The sequence below is a fragment of the Oenanthe melanoleuca genome, chromosome 18 (genome assembly GCF_029582105.1).
Source record: "Oenanthe melanoleuca isolate GR-GAL-2019-014 chromosome 18, OMel1.0, whole genome shotgun sequence".
NCBI lineage: Eukaryota > Metazoa > Chordata > Aves > Passeriformes > Muscicapidae > Oenanthe > Oenanthe melanoleuca.
In genome coordinates this window covers 9,323,468-9,338,593 of record NC_079351.1, presented here as the reverse complement: position 1 = coordinate 9,338,593, position 15,126 = coordinate 9,323,468, and the positions used below count along the sequence as shown (strand labels likewise).

General features: G+C 43.0%; 1 protein-coding gene across 5 annotated transcripts in view; it reads left to right on the top strand.

Moving 5' to 3' along the window:
* GAS7 (growth arrest specific 7) overlaps positions 1 to 12,948 on the top strand; it is an 81,830-nt gene extending 68,882 nt beyond the window's left edge. For 4 of the 5 annotated variants that reach the window (XM_056506092.1, XM_056506091.1, XM_056506094.1 and 1 more), the window contains exons 11-14: positions 1,619 to 1,742; positions 2,768 to 2,847; positions 4,106 to 4,204; positions 4,922 to 12,948. In XM_056506092.1, the coding sequence (XP_056362067.1) occupies positions 1,619 to 1,742; positions 2,768 to 2,847; positions 4,106 to 4,204; positions 4,922 to 5,035 (417 nt within the window). In that variant the 3' untranslated portion in view covers positions 5,036 to 12,948. The remainder of the gene's footprint in view (positions 1 to 1,618; positions 1,743 to 2,767; positions 2,848 to 4,105; positions 4,205 to 4,921) is intronic. The other variant, XM_056506093.1, reaches the window with a different exon arrangement.
* Positions 12,949 to 15,126: the final 2,178 nt, after the last annotated feature.

Genomic DNA, 15,126 nt, shown 5'->3' with positions numbered 1-15,126 from the left:
ACATCTTGTTATTGAAATGGCTTTTTGGTTCATCCTCCCCTTCCCAGCTTGAGGCAATAAATTTCTAATATATTTGATGCAAATATTCCTTATTTGTGTGCATCTATTACCATCAAAATTTAGACCATCTTGCCTTAGAATGGCAGCAGGGTCAGCCAAAGGCTCACCTGGCTCAGTGATGGCCAAGGAGGGCAGCTGGACCCTGGTCTGCAAATCACAAACCCTTCACAAGAAACCTCCTCACTGAAAAAATCCAAACAGCAGCAGCACCCAGGAATGGGCTGATGGAACAGGAACCAGCTGTGGTTGTGGTGCAGGCAGTTAGACCCACAGATAGGCTCTCCCAGCAGCAGCTGGCAGAAATGGGGATGTTTGTGCCTCAGCTGCCAAGCTGTATCCTCAGGAGGTTTGCTTTTGGGTGTAAATTGGAAAGGAAAATACCATTCCCAGTCATCCCCCAAGCTGTTTGTGCTTTCATTAAAGCTCAGCAGGAGTTCCCCCAGGGACGGGCTTGTTGCAGGATACACAAGGTCATTAGGCTGAGTGAGTGCAAGGAAGGCATTTTTCTGCAAAACACAAAGTTCTTCACACTCCTCTCTGCAAAGCAACTCAGCAGCAATATTGGGAAGAGGGAATTAGGAATAACCTTGGGAAGAAGGAGTGAGAGCAGGGAGGAGCTGTGACTGCAGTGCCTGTGGGGCACTCAGCCCCAGGGATTGCTCTCCTGCTTCCTTGAGACCTGCAGGACTGCACATGGAAAAAATTCCAGGAATGCTTCTACAGAGCTGAAACATATAGGCTGGTCTGACTGTAGAAAACTTCAAGGTGCTAAGAAAATACAGCCATGCCAATTTAGTTTGAAACACTAGTACAGTATAAAAAACAAACGCGGCATGTTTATAACAAATCCATGCAAAACAAATTATTTTTATCTATTTATCAGCCTGCATGTAACAATGTTTATTTGTTAAGGCAGTTTACTAACTTACCTGTATAATATATATTTGTACTGATAAATGAGGTTTTAACAGCTTGAAGAACTCATAAGTAAAGTAGTTCAAGTCACCAGTTTTACCAGACCTCAGTTCTTGATTTCTATGTTGGCACGAACCTGAATAAGATTTTCTGAATTTTCTGAATTAAGTTCCTATTGTTAGTTTGTGATAGGTGTATGTTGAGTCCAGAATGTACTTAAAGACAAATTTTGTGAAATACTTGAAATTACTTCAGTGATTCAGATCCTGAGAAAAATGAATGGAAGAGGTGTCTTGGTAATGATGCTGTTTAAGACTTTTGAAGGAGGCTCCAGCTCTCTTTTCTTCCAGAAATAATGAGAAAGTTATTAAGAAACAGGAAAGCCTGATTATGCCATTAGTCCTTTGCCTCTCTAAGACTCTGTGAAGAGTTCAGATGCATTGGTGATTTGTTGGTGGTGACTCCTCTGTGGTCATAGGACACTTTTGTGAACTCCTCATGGTGGTGTAAGAACCTGAATCCCTGTTAGTGCCCAGTTTCATGCAAAATTGCTGAGAAGCACTGGTGTGAAGGAGTCCTGGATGGCTGAAAGCAGCTGCCAGCTCTTCTTCTCTGTAACTACTGACTCTTTAATTACTCCAAGGCCAGGAAAGCCTTGACAGAGAGGCAGAAGGATCTGGAAATGAAAACACAGCAGCTAGAGGTGAAACTCAGCAACAAGACAGAAGAGGAAATCAAGAAGGCCAGAAGGAAGTCCACCCAGGCAGGTGGGTACCAGGTGTAATGCTCCTGCCTGTCAGTCCACGTGCTTCTTGTTTCTTAATGCTATAGTCACAAAGTCAAAGTGAACCATGCTACAAATCTGTGTGATGGTAAATCCTCAGAAGAAACAAGCCTAGTTTTTCCAACTCAGATGTCACAAATTATTGATAACTGTTGAGGTGAGAACAACAAAAGTAGGGCGAGTTATCTTTCTGTTTCATGAAAGTGTTCTTGGATTACTGAGTGTTTGTGGAACTTCCCAAGTCAGATTCAGAGAAGCTTAGCTGAGGGTGTTTTTTCATAAATCATAGTTCCTTCCTTGGTTCTTCCCTAAATCACACTCACCCACAACTTTGTGGGTGCCTATTACACTTACTATTACTGTCTTTTTCCTTGAAAGTGATTTTTTTGGTTTATTTTCCACTGCTACTCAGTGACTAAAATAATTTCTCTTTAGGAATACTGAGGATATAGTAGTGTGTGCTGTACTGTATTGAGGATAACAGCCACTTGCTGTGACCTGTGCATATTTGTATGAGGCTGCAAATCAGCATCCCTTCATCCACACTGGGGCCTGATGCCTCACTCCCCTTGGAGATAGAGACCTCTTAGACTGCAGTCTCACTGCAGTTCCATAACTCACCACTGCTGATTTCACATTTTAATTACTTTATTTTTCAAATAGAACTTTCCCTCTATGGCTTTTTTTTTTTTTTTTTTTTTGTTAACTGCAGTAACTCGCCTTTTTATATTTCTGGACATTTTTAAAAATACTCTTAATGCTTATAATTTTCTTTCAAAATTTTGTCTTTGCCCCCTATTCATTCTCACCCCAATCACCTGCTTTTTGCCATACATCAAGTGCATGCATTTAGTTGAAATGTTGTTCTATGTAACAAATACTATGTAGCAGAACTCTTCTGAGCTCCACCAGGGTTCATCTTCAAATCCTTGGGGTCTACAAAACCTGACCTACACTTTCCTCTAAGCCCTTGCTGGAAAAGACTGATGTGTTTTTATCTTGACTCAGGGGATGACCTGATGCGCTGTGTGGATCTTTACAATCAAGCCCAGTCCAAGTGGTTTGAGGAGATGGTGACCACCACTCTGGTATGTAAATCCAAAAGTGCCCTTCCAGAATTGTAATAGCCTACAGTATTCATCATTCACAGCTAGTTCAGTGCAAAGCAGTGGGGAAAAACGGGTGATACATCTCACTTTGTGTTTCCCATTCTCAGTCCTAAGAAAAACTCATCATTACAGGAAAGAAGAAATAATTGTTTCTTTGCAGAAGGCATTAAACCAGTTCAGGCCTGCTTAGGGGCCAGAACACTTGAATTGTCCTTAGGAAGGATGAAGTAATGCACAAGAAAAACACATGATAAATCACCAAATCCATTTATACATCAATTAATTTTTCTATTCCACTATTTCACAATTTTCTTTGAAGCCTCCCCAGAGCCATCTCTTCTGCAGACATACCAGCCCCAGTTGTCTCAGCCTGGCTTTGCTGCAAGCTGCCTTGTAGCATCCCTGTGGCCTTCTCTGGACTTAATCCAGAAGCTGCACATCCTTCTTGTGCTGCCAACCCCAGAGCTGGCTGTAGTGCTCCAGGTGGGATCTCACCAGAGCCTCCCCCAAGGCTTCCCCCCAGACCCTTTGCTGTCTTCATGGCTCTGCTTTGGGCACTCTTAACAGCTTAATGTATTTTTTTATATTGATGCACACCAGTGCATCAGTATATTCAGTCCAGAAGGACTAAATGCAGATTTGGGGTATACTGTCAGAATCCAGAAGAAGAAGGAGGCAAATATCAGGAGGAAAGTTAGAAATCACCTGCCTTTCCAGCTAAAGTGGTGCTGGGTTCTGCTTACTGCCAGCTGAGCAGGGTGGAAACTTGTCCTAGCTCATCATCTGGTGAACTGTGCTCTGACAGGTGTTTGGTTGGAATGGAGAGTGGTCTGAGCCATCTACCCCAATGTGTTTGCTGCTGCCCCAGAGAATCACTGTCATTTCTGTAGCTGGCAATAAAACATGCAAAATTTCTTGCAGGAAACAGATTCCCTCTTGCTCGCAGCATCTCAGAAGGCAGTGGTTCCACTCTCTGCCTTGGTTGTCTCAGTTTTGGAACCTTCTGGAAAGGTGTGACCTTCTTTTCTGTTGCTAGGCTCAGGCTGAGATGACTGCTGTTGCTTGCTGTTTCTTATTCTTTGCAGAGCAGAGGAATGTGCAACCACAGAGCCCAGCTCCAAAGCATGACCCTGGGGCAGTATCGCACCTACTGGCAGCCTTTTGTGTATCATCCTTTCTCTGGGCCTCCAAGCTCAGGTTCCAGTAAAAATATGGACTTGTTTTTCTTCATGTCCAGGAGCTTGAGAGACTAGAAGTTGAAAGGGTGGAGATGATTCGGCAGCATCTGTGCCAGTACACACAGCTGCGGCACGAGACAGACATGTTCAACCAAAGTGTAAGTGTGCTTTTGGTTTGGTCTCTGTGGTCTTCATGCCCTCCAGATGAGCAGAATGTCCCTCCTGGCCTGGTCAGACTGGCTGTTGTCAATGGATGTGGGAGAAGTGTCTGCAGGCAGCTTAGTCTGCAGCAGTGCTGTGGTGCCTCCCTGCAGTCCTGCTGCTCCAGGACTCTGATCACATTTCATACTCCTGGATCACAGCTCTTTCCTGGGGGAGACACAGCCAACTGAAGTACATTTGGCCAGCCTGAGCCATTATTAGCTCTCCCAGCATGATGCATTACTCCTTGAGGTCTTCTGTTTGTGCAGGGAAGATGCTGAATTGTTTCACTGTTGGAAAAGCGTACATATGTGTATTTCTTCCTTATTAAAAACTGGCCATTTATCAAATACTAAAATACAGGGGATGCATGCTGACTCAGTACAGTTGTGTTTGGTGTAAGGTGAAGATTGCAGAACAGGAGTGAGAGGCTGCCTGGCTGCTGCCTGGCACAGGAAACCTGTCTCTGCTTTTTCATGTTAAGTCTCCCTCTTCTCTGCTTACCACAAGGCTGCACATTCAGACCTGTCTTGTCCATCCAGTCTCATGTAGGTGCAGCTCTCACTTGTCTGCAGACACAGTGTAGGCATGCCCACAGCTGCTCTGCAAGTCAGAGCAATGACTCTGCCTGAAGTGTGCCCTTGACATTTGGATTCTTGTTTTCTTTGTTTCAGACAGTAGAACTTGTGGATCAGTTGCTTCGGAAAGTGGATCCTGCCAAAGACAGGGAACTGTGGGTAAAAGAGCACAAAACTGGAGATATCCGACCTGTGGACATGGAAATATAGACTGATCTATAGTTGGATGTGATGATCCACTGAATTAAGCAGGCTAATGTTTGTTTTAAGGGTCAGAAGAGCATAGGGAAGAGGTTGTTTCACTACCAGACAGACACCTTGTAATTTATGCCTGTATGGGCTATCTCTGTTCCATTTAGTCATTACAATGGTCCTCGTTGTGCTAAGCCTTAAGCACCAGACATTCCAGGGTGAAAAAAACAGATGTGTGCTTCCCACCAGAGGTTCCCAATTGCACGCAGCTTCCAGGAGAAATCTGCTTCCTGGCACAGAAAGTGCTCTGTTCTTCAGTGACTTTGTGCTCCACCCCTTGCATGACTATCTCTATAGGGTATGTTAGAACAGCCACGCAGAGAGCCTCTGGCCAGCAAGGAGATAACTGAGGAGGAGGCAAGGAAGTCCTGATCATGAATCCCAAGTCTATCACTGACTGCTCTCATGGCCATAGGCAAGTCAATTAACTTTCCTGGCTCCCCCATTTATAAAATCTGTGTATCTTGCAGCAATGTTGTGTGAATACATTGCTTTCATATAACACTGCTTTCACCATGGCAGTGAAGTGATGGCCCTTCTCCCAAAATCTATGGAGAAGATTCCTGTTCTTCCTGTTTTATACTCCCTCTCAGGGATACATAAACCCATTTTCATGATTTCTGTTGTCAGCCAGTCGATAAGTTTGAAAGTGTTACCATCACAATTTTTTATCAGGAAAGACTTGGTTGTACTATACCTACCTCATTCACTGTCAGAGTGCCCTCAGTGACAGAAGGAGGTCATATTCCAAGGAATAAATGAGATGCTCAAAATCCTTCCTGCTTATGCAAGATGTTTTTCCATAGACTCTCCTTAAAAACAGTCCTTTAATAGTTTACTTGGGATTCAGGTTTAAATTTCCTTTGTTGGTTTCTTCAGGTGAATATCACAGGCTTTAGGTATTTTTAATTACCGGGTTTGTCCCGCTGAATTTTGGCTTTTATCTTTTTGGAGCCTGATTTTCAAAGGTGCATTTTCAAAGGTGCCATGAATATGTGATGCTAGATTGCATTCAGTGTAGATGTAGGTGCCCAGCACTTCTGTACCATCAGAGTCTTAACCTGAGTTTTTTTATGTTACCCTTACTGCAAACCACCAAAAATGCAACGCTGCTCTTAGCAAATAGTGTTATATAGTTTGGAGACTGGTTTTGAAAAGGTATTTATTTTCTTCTGCTGTTATTTCTGATTGAGTATTCAGTGTTGCTGTTAATATATTTTTTCAGCATTCCATACAATGCAAAGATTCTTCAGATTCTTGCTTTAGATCCAGGAGAAATCTTGATTCTCACCACTGTGGCCTTTACTCAGTGTTTACTGTGGTCTTAGCTACAATATCCCAAACCATACTATTTTATTTGATCCACAGTTTTGCTCCATTTTATCTCACTGTTACTGTCTTTTTCTCCCCAGCCCCAGAACTGCATCCTTCTTTTGTTCCACTGCTGTTCCAGGTCTTTGTTCACCATCCCTTCAAATGCTGTGATTAGATCATTGGGAATCAATATTCCTCTTTACAAATACAAACTGGGACACAGAAAAGTCTTACCTGAAGCATTTTTATGACATTGCTGCAGTAGTTATTTTTTTTGGTTTATTATTTCAAACCAAATTCTGTTGCATTTTTCTATTTCTCCCTTTTTTTCAACCATCTCTTTACTAGTGCAGGTTCATTCCTGTCTTGCAAATGGCTTCACAACCCACTCCTCTGCTGCTTCATTAACCTTTGTAAGCCTTTAGCATCCTTTGCATGTTGGCAGTTGTGGTGTCATGACTGCTGCATGCTCAGGACACTGCTCCTGGTGTGACACTTGCCCTGCACCCTTGGGAATTTGGATTACAGTTTTATTCTTGGTGTTGGAAGAGCACACTGTGCTGTGAGCCTCACCTAAGTTCCTGCACAGACCATTGCAGCACCAGTCAAAGTGTTTGGTTTGCCTGAGTGTCCTTGAGCTTAGTGAGACCCTCCCTGGGATCCTCTTCTCCTTCCCTTCTTCCCTCAAGCAGGGCAGTTGATGATCTCTCCCTTTTTTACTGATTCACTCTCTGTCTTACTATTTTTTGGCCATGTCAGTGTATACTTCTCCTAATTCTTACCTTGCACTTCAGAGGACAGGCACTTTTTTAGTTTTTAAGCCACAAGTGCAGGTTGAGCTTTTAAAACTTCAGTGGCCAAAATAATGTGAATATATGAAAGCTGCATTTCAGGTTGCCTCCTGTTCTAGGCAGACTTGTAAATTGAAATGAGCAATCTTGAAAATGCCTCAGCACATTCTTGTTTTGATTGCAAAACAAAGCTAGTTGTGCACTTTATACAGTATTCTCCTTAATAAATACCTAAAATAATCTATTAGCAATTACACTTTATTTTTCCTCTCGCTTTAAAGATGTTTGTCACTTTACATATTTTGGACAGGATATACTGTCCATTAGCACAGGTTTCTCTGGGGACTGTAATGTGTTTTGGTTCCTCTGCTAAGGTGTATTAATGCTGCTCTAAATTCTTAGTTGGGCTTTTGTTGTTGTTGTTTTTGTTTGTTTGGGGGCGTTTTGGGGTTTTTTTTACTTTTGATTTTATTTCCAGACAGTTTTCTGCTTCTAGTTCTTGGTCCATTTGAAATTTTCAGGGATGTGAGTTGCCCAGAACAGTAATTCTCTTGGTGGAGTCTGTATCTCTTTTTCACTTCAATAACCAGAGGAGAGCACAGGTACCTGGCTGTTGGTCTTTCCCAGCCCCAGGAGACTCTGGGTTCTGCTCCATGGCAGGTGAGATGCTTCATCCACAGCATCTCCATCTGTATTCAATGCAAGTTTTGCTGTAAACAGTTTTCAGCTCATCTCTTTCAAGAGGTGGTATTCCTTCTTGATATGATGCTGCAGATCAGTGTTACCTGGCTCATTCCCTTCTCTGACTGATGGATTTTGGATAGTGTGATGCCTTACAGGTCAGGGCATGCTGGAGTTCCCTTGTTTCTAGCAAGCAGCATCCTCCAGGAGGGTAGTGGCACTTTTAAAGGAGAGCATGGGTTCCTGCTCTCACAGGTAACTTTGGGAGTTTCAGCATTGCTCTGTTTGCCTTCCACTGAGTCTCAAAAATGCAGTGGAACCCTGTTTGTCTGCATGCTTATCCTAAAGAGGACAAGATCAAACTTGGTGTTTTATTAAGGCACTAGCATGTGTGGGTGCTGCATGATGCTGCTGCAGTGTAACTGACTCATGGAATACCAAAATAAGTCTCTTACCTCCAGTACTGAGCATCACCTCAATTCATCTGGCAGCTCACATGCCTGGTGTGAGCTTTGGCTGGTTTAGTCACTGTGGGGATCAGATTGACAGTTATCTCACATCTCTGTGTGCTCTGAGGTCACAGAGCAGGTCACTTCTCAATTAACACTGTTTGCTTTCACTGGCAGAGGTAGAACAAGGGGGAATTTTCCTCTGGTCCTTAGCTCTGCTTACCCAGATCTGTTAAGCCAACCAATGTTTTGGGAGTGCTGCCACACCTGTGAGCTCCCTCTTGGTCTGAGAGATGCTGTCGCACACTTGTCCTGTGCTGGAGGGCTCTCTGGAGATCTCCATTTCAGCCAGAGCCTTTTGGCCCTTCTCCTAGCAAAAGGGCTTCCTGAATTCCCTGGCTTCAGATCTGCTGGGTGTCCTGACACCCAGCAGTGCCAGACCTGGTGAGGTGCTGCTGCACCTTCAGCTGCCATGCAGAATGAGAACTTTTTATTCATCATCCAGACCTTCCTGCCTGTGTCTTCAAAGCACAGCTGAAAATCTTTCTGAGTAATTCTTTCAGCTCTTTTCCAACCAGTGCTGTTGGCTGTTTATGAGCTGCAAGCATTGAGACTTTTACCACATGGGCCAAATGCACTCTTCTCCCATTAGCAGGAAGATTCCAGTTTCTTTCTTGGAGCAATATCCCCAAAAGGCCTGATTGTCAGTTTGCCAACCTGCTCCAGATTCAGTCATGTCTGTAACTCACACTTGTTCATCACTTCTGTGGGTTGGACATCTTTTGAAAGACTTTGGTTGCTCCCTCATAGGGACGTTAGTTCATTATTGGACACTGGAATTGTAGAAGATAGCTTTATTTTTTATTTTTTTTAAATTTTAAAATAATGTAAAAGCAGTAAAAATCATACAGAAATCGCTGTTATGTTTCTAGACTCCCTTTCCCCCTGTGCAGCCCCTTCTGAGCTGCTGGGGACAGCTGTGCTCCCCCTTGTAGCACAGGTAAACACTGAAATCACACTTCCTTGAGTGCCTGGCAGGCAGCATGCAAACTTGTGCACTGCTTCTTTTTCCCTTTATGCAGCTTTTTTTTTTCTTTGGTTTGGTTGGATATATTTTTTTCCTCCTAACAGTAATTTTCTGTGAGGCATTCACAGCTAACTTCCATATGCTTCTAGCAGTCATAGTTTCTCAGGCTTTGTTAGAAGTTTCTAGAATTGTCCCTGGTTTTAGTGTCATTATTTAAATACTGGCTGCAAGTTTTTGTTATATAGAAATGGACATTCTTCACCTCTTCTTTGGAAGTGCTTAGCATTAAGAGATTTCTTGGAATATAACAGGGAGCTAAGACTCTTTGAAAATCAGGCTAACAAACAGAAATGCACAAACTTATTTTTTCACCAGTTGTACTCAAGTACGTGGATAAAGTAAATATTAAGAAATGAGAAATAATTAACATGTAGTTGCTCTCTGTGCAGCTCCCAGGAGCTCCATTTGTTGTGTGGGGCTGCACTCAGAGCACACCTCTGGAGTGTGGACCCACAGATCACCTACTGATGCAGCTGTAAAAACTCAAATCCACAATTCAGTGACAAAGTGGCTCTGCCCATCCATTTCTTCAGTCACACACAGGGAGAGAAAGGGCACTGCTTACCCAGGTGGGTCCTTCACTACCAAGCACCTTAAGAAATCCAGACAAGCACTTTGAAGGTCCCCCTGGAATGAGTAGATGTGGCTTCTTGATGTGATTATTTGGTGTTTCCCTCTGAACTGAAAACAGATTGGCTGTTTCACAGTATCTTGTGTGCTCTTTAGTGCAGCCTGCTGTGCCTGTTCCCAGAGATGGCAGCAGACTCCAGTGTCCTGAGGGCAGTCCTGGCCATCCCTCCCATTTGGCAATTGCATCTTCAAAAGGCAGTGTCAAAAAGGCAGTGTTCAAAATAATGAGCTTTTCAGTTCACAGACCTCTGGGAAGCCTGCAGGCTTCCCAGTGTGTGTTGAAATAGAGTGGCAGGGCAGAGGTTGCTGAAGCATTGGCTCTGAGGAGTTCCTGCTGTGGGGACAGTCCTGCCATCCTCACAGGGTGGGGAGCAGCCCACAGGTGTCCTGTGAGCACACAGCTGGTCACATTTCCCTTAACAGGTGGGCAGGAGTCACAGATAAATTCAGATTAAAGCAGGCACAGGGCAGGAAGGTGGTTGCCTCAGTGCATCTCTCAGACCTGATGGTGTTGAGTGATGGTGAGTAAGGGGCCAGCATTGTCCCTTGTGCATCAGTGCTGAGATGTGTCTGTTGCTGCTGCAGAGGTGCCAGTGCTGCAGGGTCTGCCCCTGGCCCAGGGCAGCACACTGCCCTGCCCCAGCACTGTGGCAATGAAGCCTTTCCTGGCAGCAAATCCTGGTCTTTTCCTGACAAGCACTGTTGTAAAGTAACACCCATTGCTTTGTCTTACAGTAGATTTTATTCATATGAGTGGTGCATCTTTCAACTCTTTATTTTTCCCTCTCTGTTGTTGCTGTAGCCAGCCCTTCATCAGTGCAGTACACCACTTTTCAGGACCTTTAATTTTGAAATTTCATAAAACATGTCTGTTACTTCAATGTGCTGACCAAACTTCCTGCTTTTGAGTGTTTTCTGAGAGTTTAAGAGCTTTTTTGAGAGCTTATTTTGGGTTTTATTTTGGATTTTTTTAATCAGCCACCAGGTTTGGAAGTATAATAACTTCTTTTTGTGAAAGCCACAGTTTCTTTTTTCTTCCTGGACTTTTTTTCTGAAGGGACCAACACATAGCACAATTCAACTTAAATTTCTAATCCCATGCATTCCTCAAGGCAGAAACCTTTTGTGCCTAATGATGCATCTGAGTCTAGGAACTGTATGTGCATAAAATCTTTCATAGACCAATTAAAAAAAAAAAAAGTCTTAGATTAACCACATAATAATCACAGGAAAAAAAAATAAAAACACGTATAGATTTGAGACATTCAAATTTAATTCCCTCAACTTACATTAAGTTGAATTATTTCAGGTGTGTCATAAAAGACAAACTCAGTGGATATTCAGAACAAAAGCTTTCCAGCTGCTCTATCCAGGTTCAGTGAGTGGACAGGACTATAATTTTGAATATATGCAGTCTTTTAGGGCTACTGATTTAACAAGTAACTGAGTAATGGCTTGTATCACAACCCTATTAAAATTCTGCTAATAGACCCCCTTGAAGTGCCTCTTTGAATAGTATCTGCTACAAGCATGGGAAAAATACACAGATTCACCCTGCAAATTGCCAAATCTCAGCAGCAGCCACTGTGCACAGATCTGTGCAGGATTCTCAGCCCTTCCTTGCTCTGAGCTGTGCCCCCTTTTAGGACACCCACACCTCCAGGGGACCTGCCTCTGGCTCTGATGATTTGCTGTCCAGTTCAGGCACCTGAAGTTCTCAATGCTGAAAATGGAATAGAAAAAATTAGACTTAAAAGCAACTGCATTGAAGCTAAACTTTGGACCCATCCTTGGTCTCAGTAGAATAAGCAGGGAATTCTGCATAAAGAGAGTATGCAGTGATGATTTAGCATAAAAGAGTTGTTACACTTTATTGCATAAAATTAATAAATAATAATGATAGTAATAATAATAATAATAATAAAGGTCCACAGCCTATTTTTTACAGCAGTTGCAGAGAAGAAATATTCTGGTCTTGGAACTTAAAAGTTGAATGTGATTTCAGGGATCTCACATCTGCTAATATAATAATCAAAGTCATGTTAATCCCAGATTTTGGGAATGGTTGACCTGAAATCCCATGTCCCTTTGGAGTTTTTTGATGAAATGGCTGAGATTATCAGAATAGCCTGAGGAATTTGGGTGTCCATGTACTTTTAGGTGAAAAAGACTCTTTAGGGACAGCAGCCTCTATCCATTATGAAACCAGCAGGTACTAGTGTTGGGCAAAAATACTTTCTTCTCCTTAGATGATTTCCTTGTTTTCTGCAACACAAGACATGTGAGAATTCCACTGGGCAGTTCTGCAGACACTGCAGCAGTAGGGATTCACAGGCAGGCCAGGTTACCAGTGATACACTAAACCAGAGTTTTCTACCAAAATAAAGTTGCTTATTTGGTCCTTTTTGTGTAAGTTTTCCTAAATACTTCTAAATTTCTAGGAAAGTTGTCTTTTGCCAGTACTAATGACTTGTTTTTAAAGATGCTTAACCAAATTTTTATAACTTCCCATAAATTTTGGCTGACTAGACCCCTTAAATAGTTTATTGATCATACAGCCTCTGTCTGGATTACTAGTAAATCTTGGATCATTGTGGAAATTTTAGGATGGCTTTTGTTCCCTAAGGATAGATGAAGGAATCACTTACTGAACTTAAGTTGAATGAAGAAAAGATTTAAGGGGCAGATCTTCAGCTTGGGTAAACTGGCAGGGTTCAGTGGAAGCTACTTGATGTCAGCTGTGGATCTTGTCCTTCAGTGTTGAAGGCATTTCCTATATGTAATTTTTCTGTCTTACTGTAAAACAATTTCATATGGTTAAACTGTATTTTCCTATATTGTTCTGCAAGTTTATATACACCATAGTGCTCATCTCATCTCCTGTAAAATAAACTGTACAGAGACACATTGAGCATGGAATTGTCTTTACCCAGTTGCTTTTTCTTCTCCCACAGCCCCACACCTTGTGAGTGCAGTTTGATCCAAGACATCCTGTGGGGTTCCACATGCACATGGACTCTGTTGATGTTAGCTTAATGCAGCTTGAATTTGCAGCCACATCACTGGGTTGTAATCTTCTTGTGGTTACCCTTTTCAGATCTTCACATGATATTCAGACACATATGGTTCCTAAATTTTTTATTTTCAATTTTTTTCTTTCCTGGAAATCAATTTAAGAAACACATGTGGTTAAGTGGTTCTTGAGCAAACAAGCTGGCCATGAGCAGCCTGAGAGCAGCTGCCATGGAATTGAAGTGTTTTCATGTTCTAATGATCTGGAGCTCTTCCCCACCCAGTCAGGCCTTTACTTTCAAGCTTCACGTGCAGCTTGAAGCTCAGTTGAAAACCCTGCTGTAAAACCTTGTTAATGAATTTTCTCCTTTCAGTATTTGAATTAACATGCATGCTGACAGGTTTTCTGACCAAAATCCTGCCTAACCCAACACCTGCCTGTGGAAGGGGGCTCAGAGCACCCAGGGTCAGAGTTCTGCAGAACATGAGTCCCCCTTCCAGCAGGGTGTTACTCTTGGAGGCAGCACATCCATACATCTCATAAACCTCTGTGGAGATGCTTTCTAAGAATTTTTCTGGTTTTGAACTCATATAAGAATTTATTTCTACAACCCCCTGCACCCTGTGCTTGTGCATGGAGGTGGGAAGTGGTGGCAGATCTGTGCACAGTCTTCATGGAAAGAAAACCCTGAAGGTTAAACACTGAAGAAGTTCCAGGTGGAAGCTCAGTTTTCCCAGCAGTGTCTTTGCACCTTGTCCAAAGTTACCTAAATGTTAAAAAAATCTCAGAGCTCTGTTTCAGTTTTTGATGCATTATATAGAGCAGCTGGTGAATCCCCTCCACGTGCTGTGGTACATTTAGCTCCAGCCTGACAGCAAAAAGCATTTCCTTGTACAGGACTTTGACACAACCTTGAAACCCAAGTTGGGGAGATACTGAACAAGCCATTTGCTGTGCTGGTGTAGTGCCAGTGCCCAGAAAAACATCACAGTGAGAGGAGCAGAGCAGGTGCTGGCAGTGGCAGGGTGGCAGCCTTGCAGTCTGCAAGGTTAACACCACTCTGCACAGCAATGTCTTTGCTAGCCTTCTGCAGCCATAACAATTAAGAAACCAGCTTGGATTGCACAATGTAATAAAGCCTTTCACTTCTGAGGCCCATCCAAGAGGAGAAGCAGGAGATAACTGCACCTACAACATACCTTAGACACCTGCAGAGGTCTCAGCCTGAATATAAAGCAGCACTCCTGGACCCATGGGCCAGCCCTGAGGCAGGTAAGTCCTGTTGGTGCTCCTGGGGGCCCTGAGGATCTTTTGGAGCTGTCTTCATCTGTGTTGGGCACTGGACACACAAAGAGACAACTTTGCCTTGCAGGGCTTAGATGGACAGGCAGACAGCCTGCAGGTCACAGGTGTTTGTTTTGATTTACAGTCTTCGTGGAAGGATTCACATAAGGCCATTGAAATGGGAGTAGACATGGCTACTGCTGTCAGTCAACTGAAAAAGCTAAACTTACTCTACAAGGTGGATGGGCTGAAAGTGTTTTTAAACCTTGAGAAGCCAATGTGACCTGTGTTCTGCATGAAGCCCATAGAAGTAAAGCTATGTGCAAAGTAAAAGCAGTTGGTTTAACTCAGACCTTGTAATCTTCCCTGGTTTGCTCACTACCACCATTCTGTCCTGTGGTTTCAGTGAATACAAGGGCACTTTCTGAACTGATGGTCAGATGGCCCAGGGAACTCTCTTTTCACAGCTTACTTTGAACTAACCTCACACACAAGGAAGTTTCATCAGTCATGGTCCTCTAAAGGAACTTGAACCACAGAAATACTCATGTCATATTTCTCCCTTGGAGAAGTTACTGTCTCAGTCCTTATACAAATGGAAAAAAATTACAAACATGTACTGGTGAAGTATTTATTGCAGGGACAAACAGTCCAGGCTCAGTGGTCTGTGCTGCAGGCTGTTTGCACTGTTGTTTTCACAAGTCCCTGAAAGCAGAGGATGAAAACCTTCAGCTCAGATTTGATTCTGACTTCCTGTTTTATCAAGTAGAAAACCAAACACTCAAGTCTCCCAGAGCTAC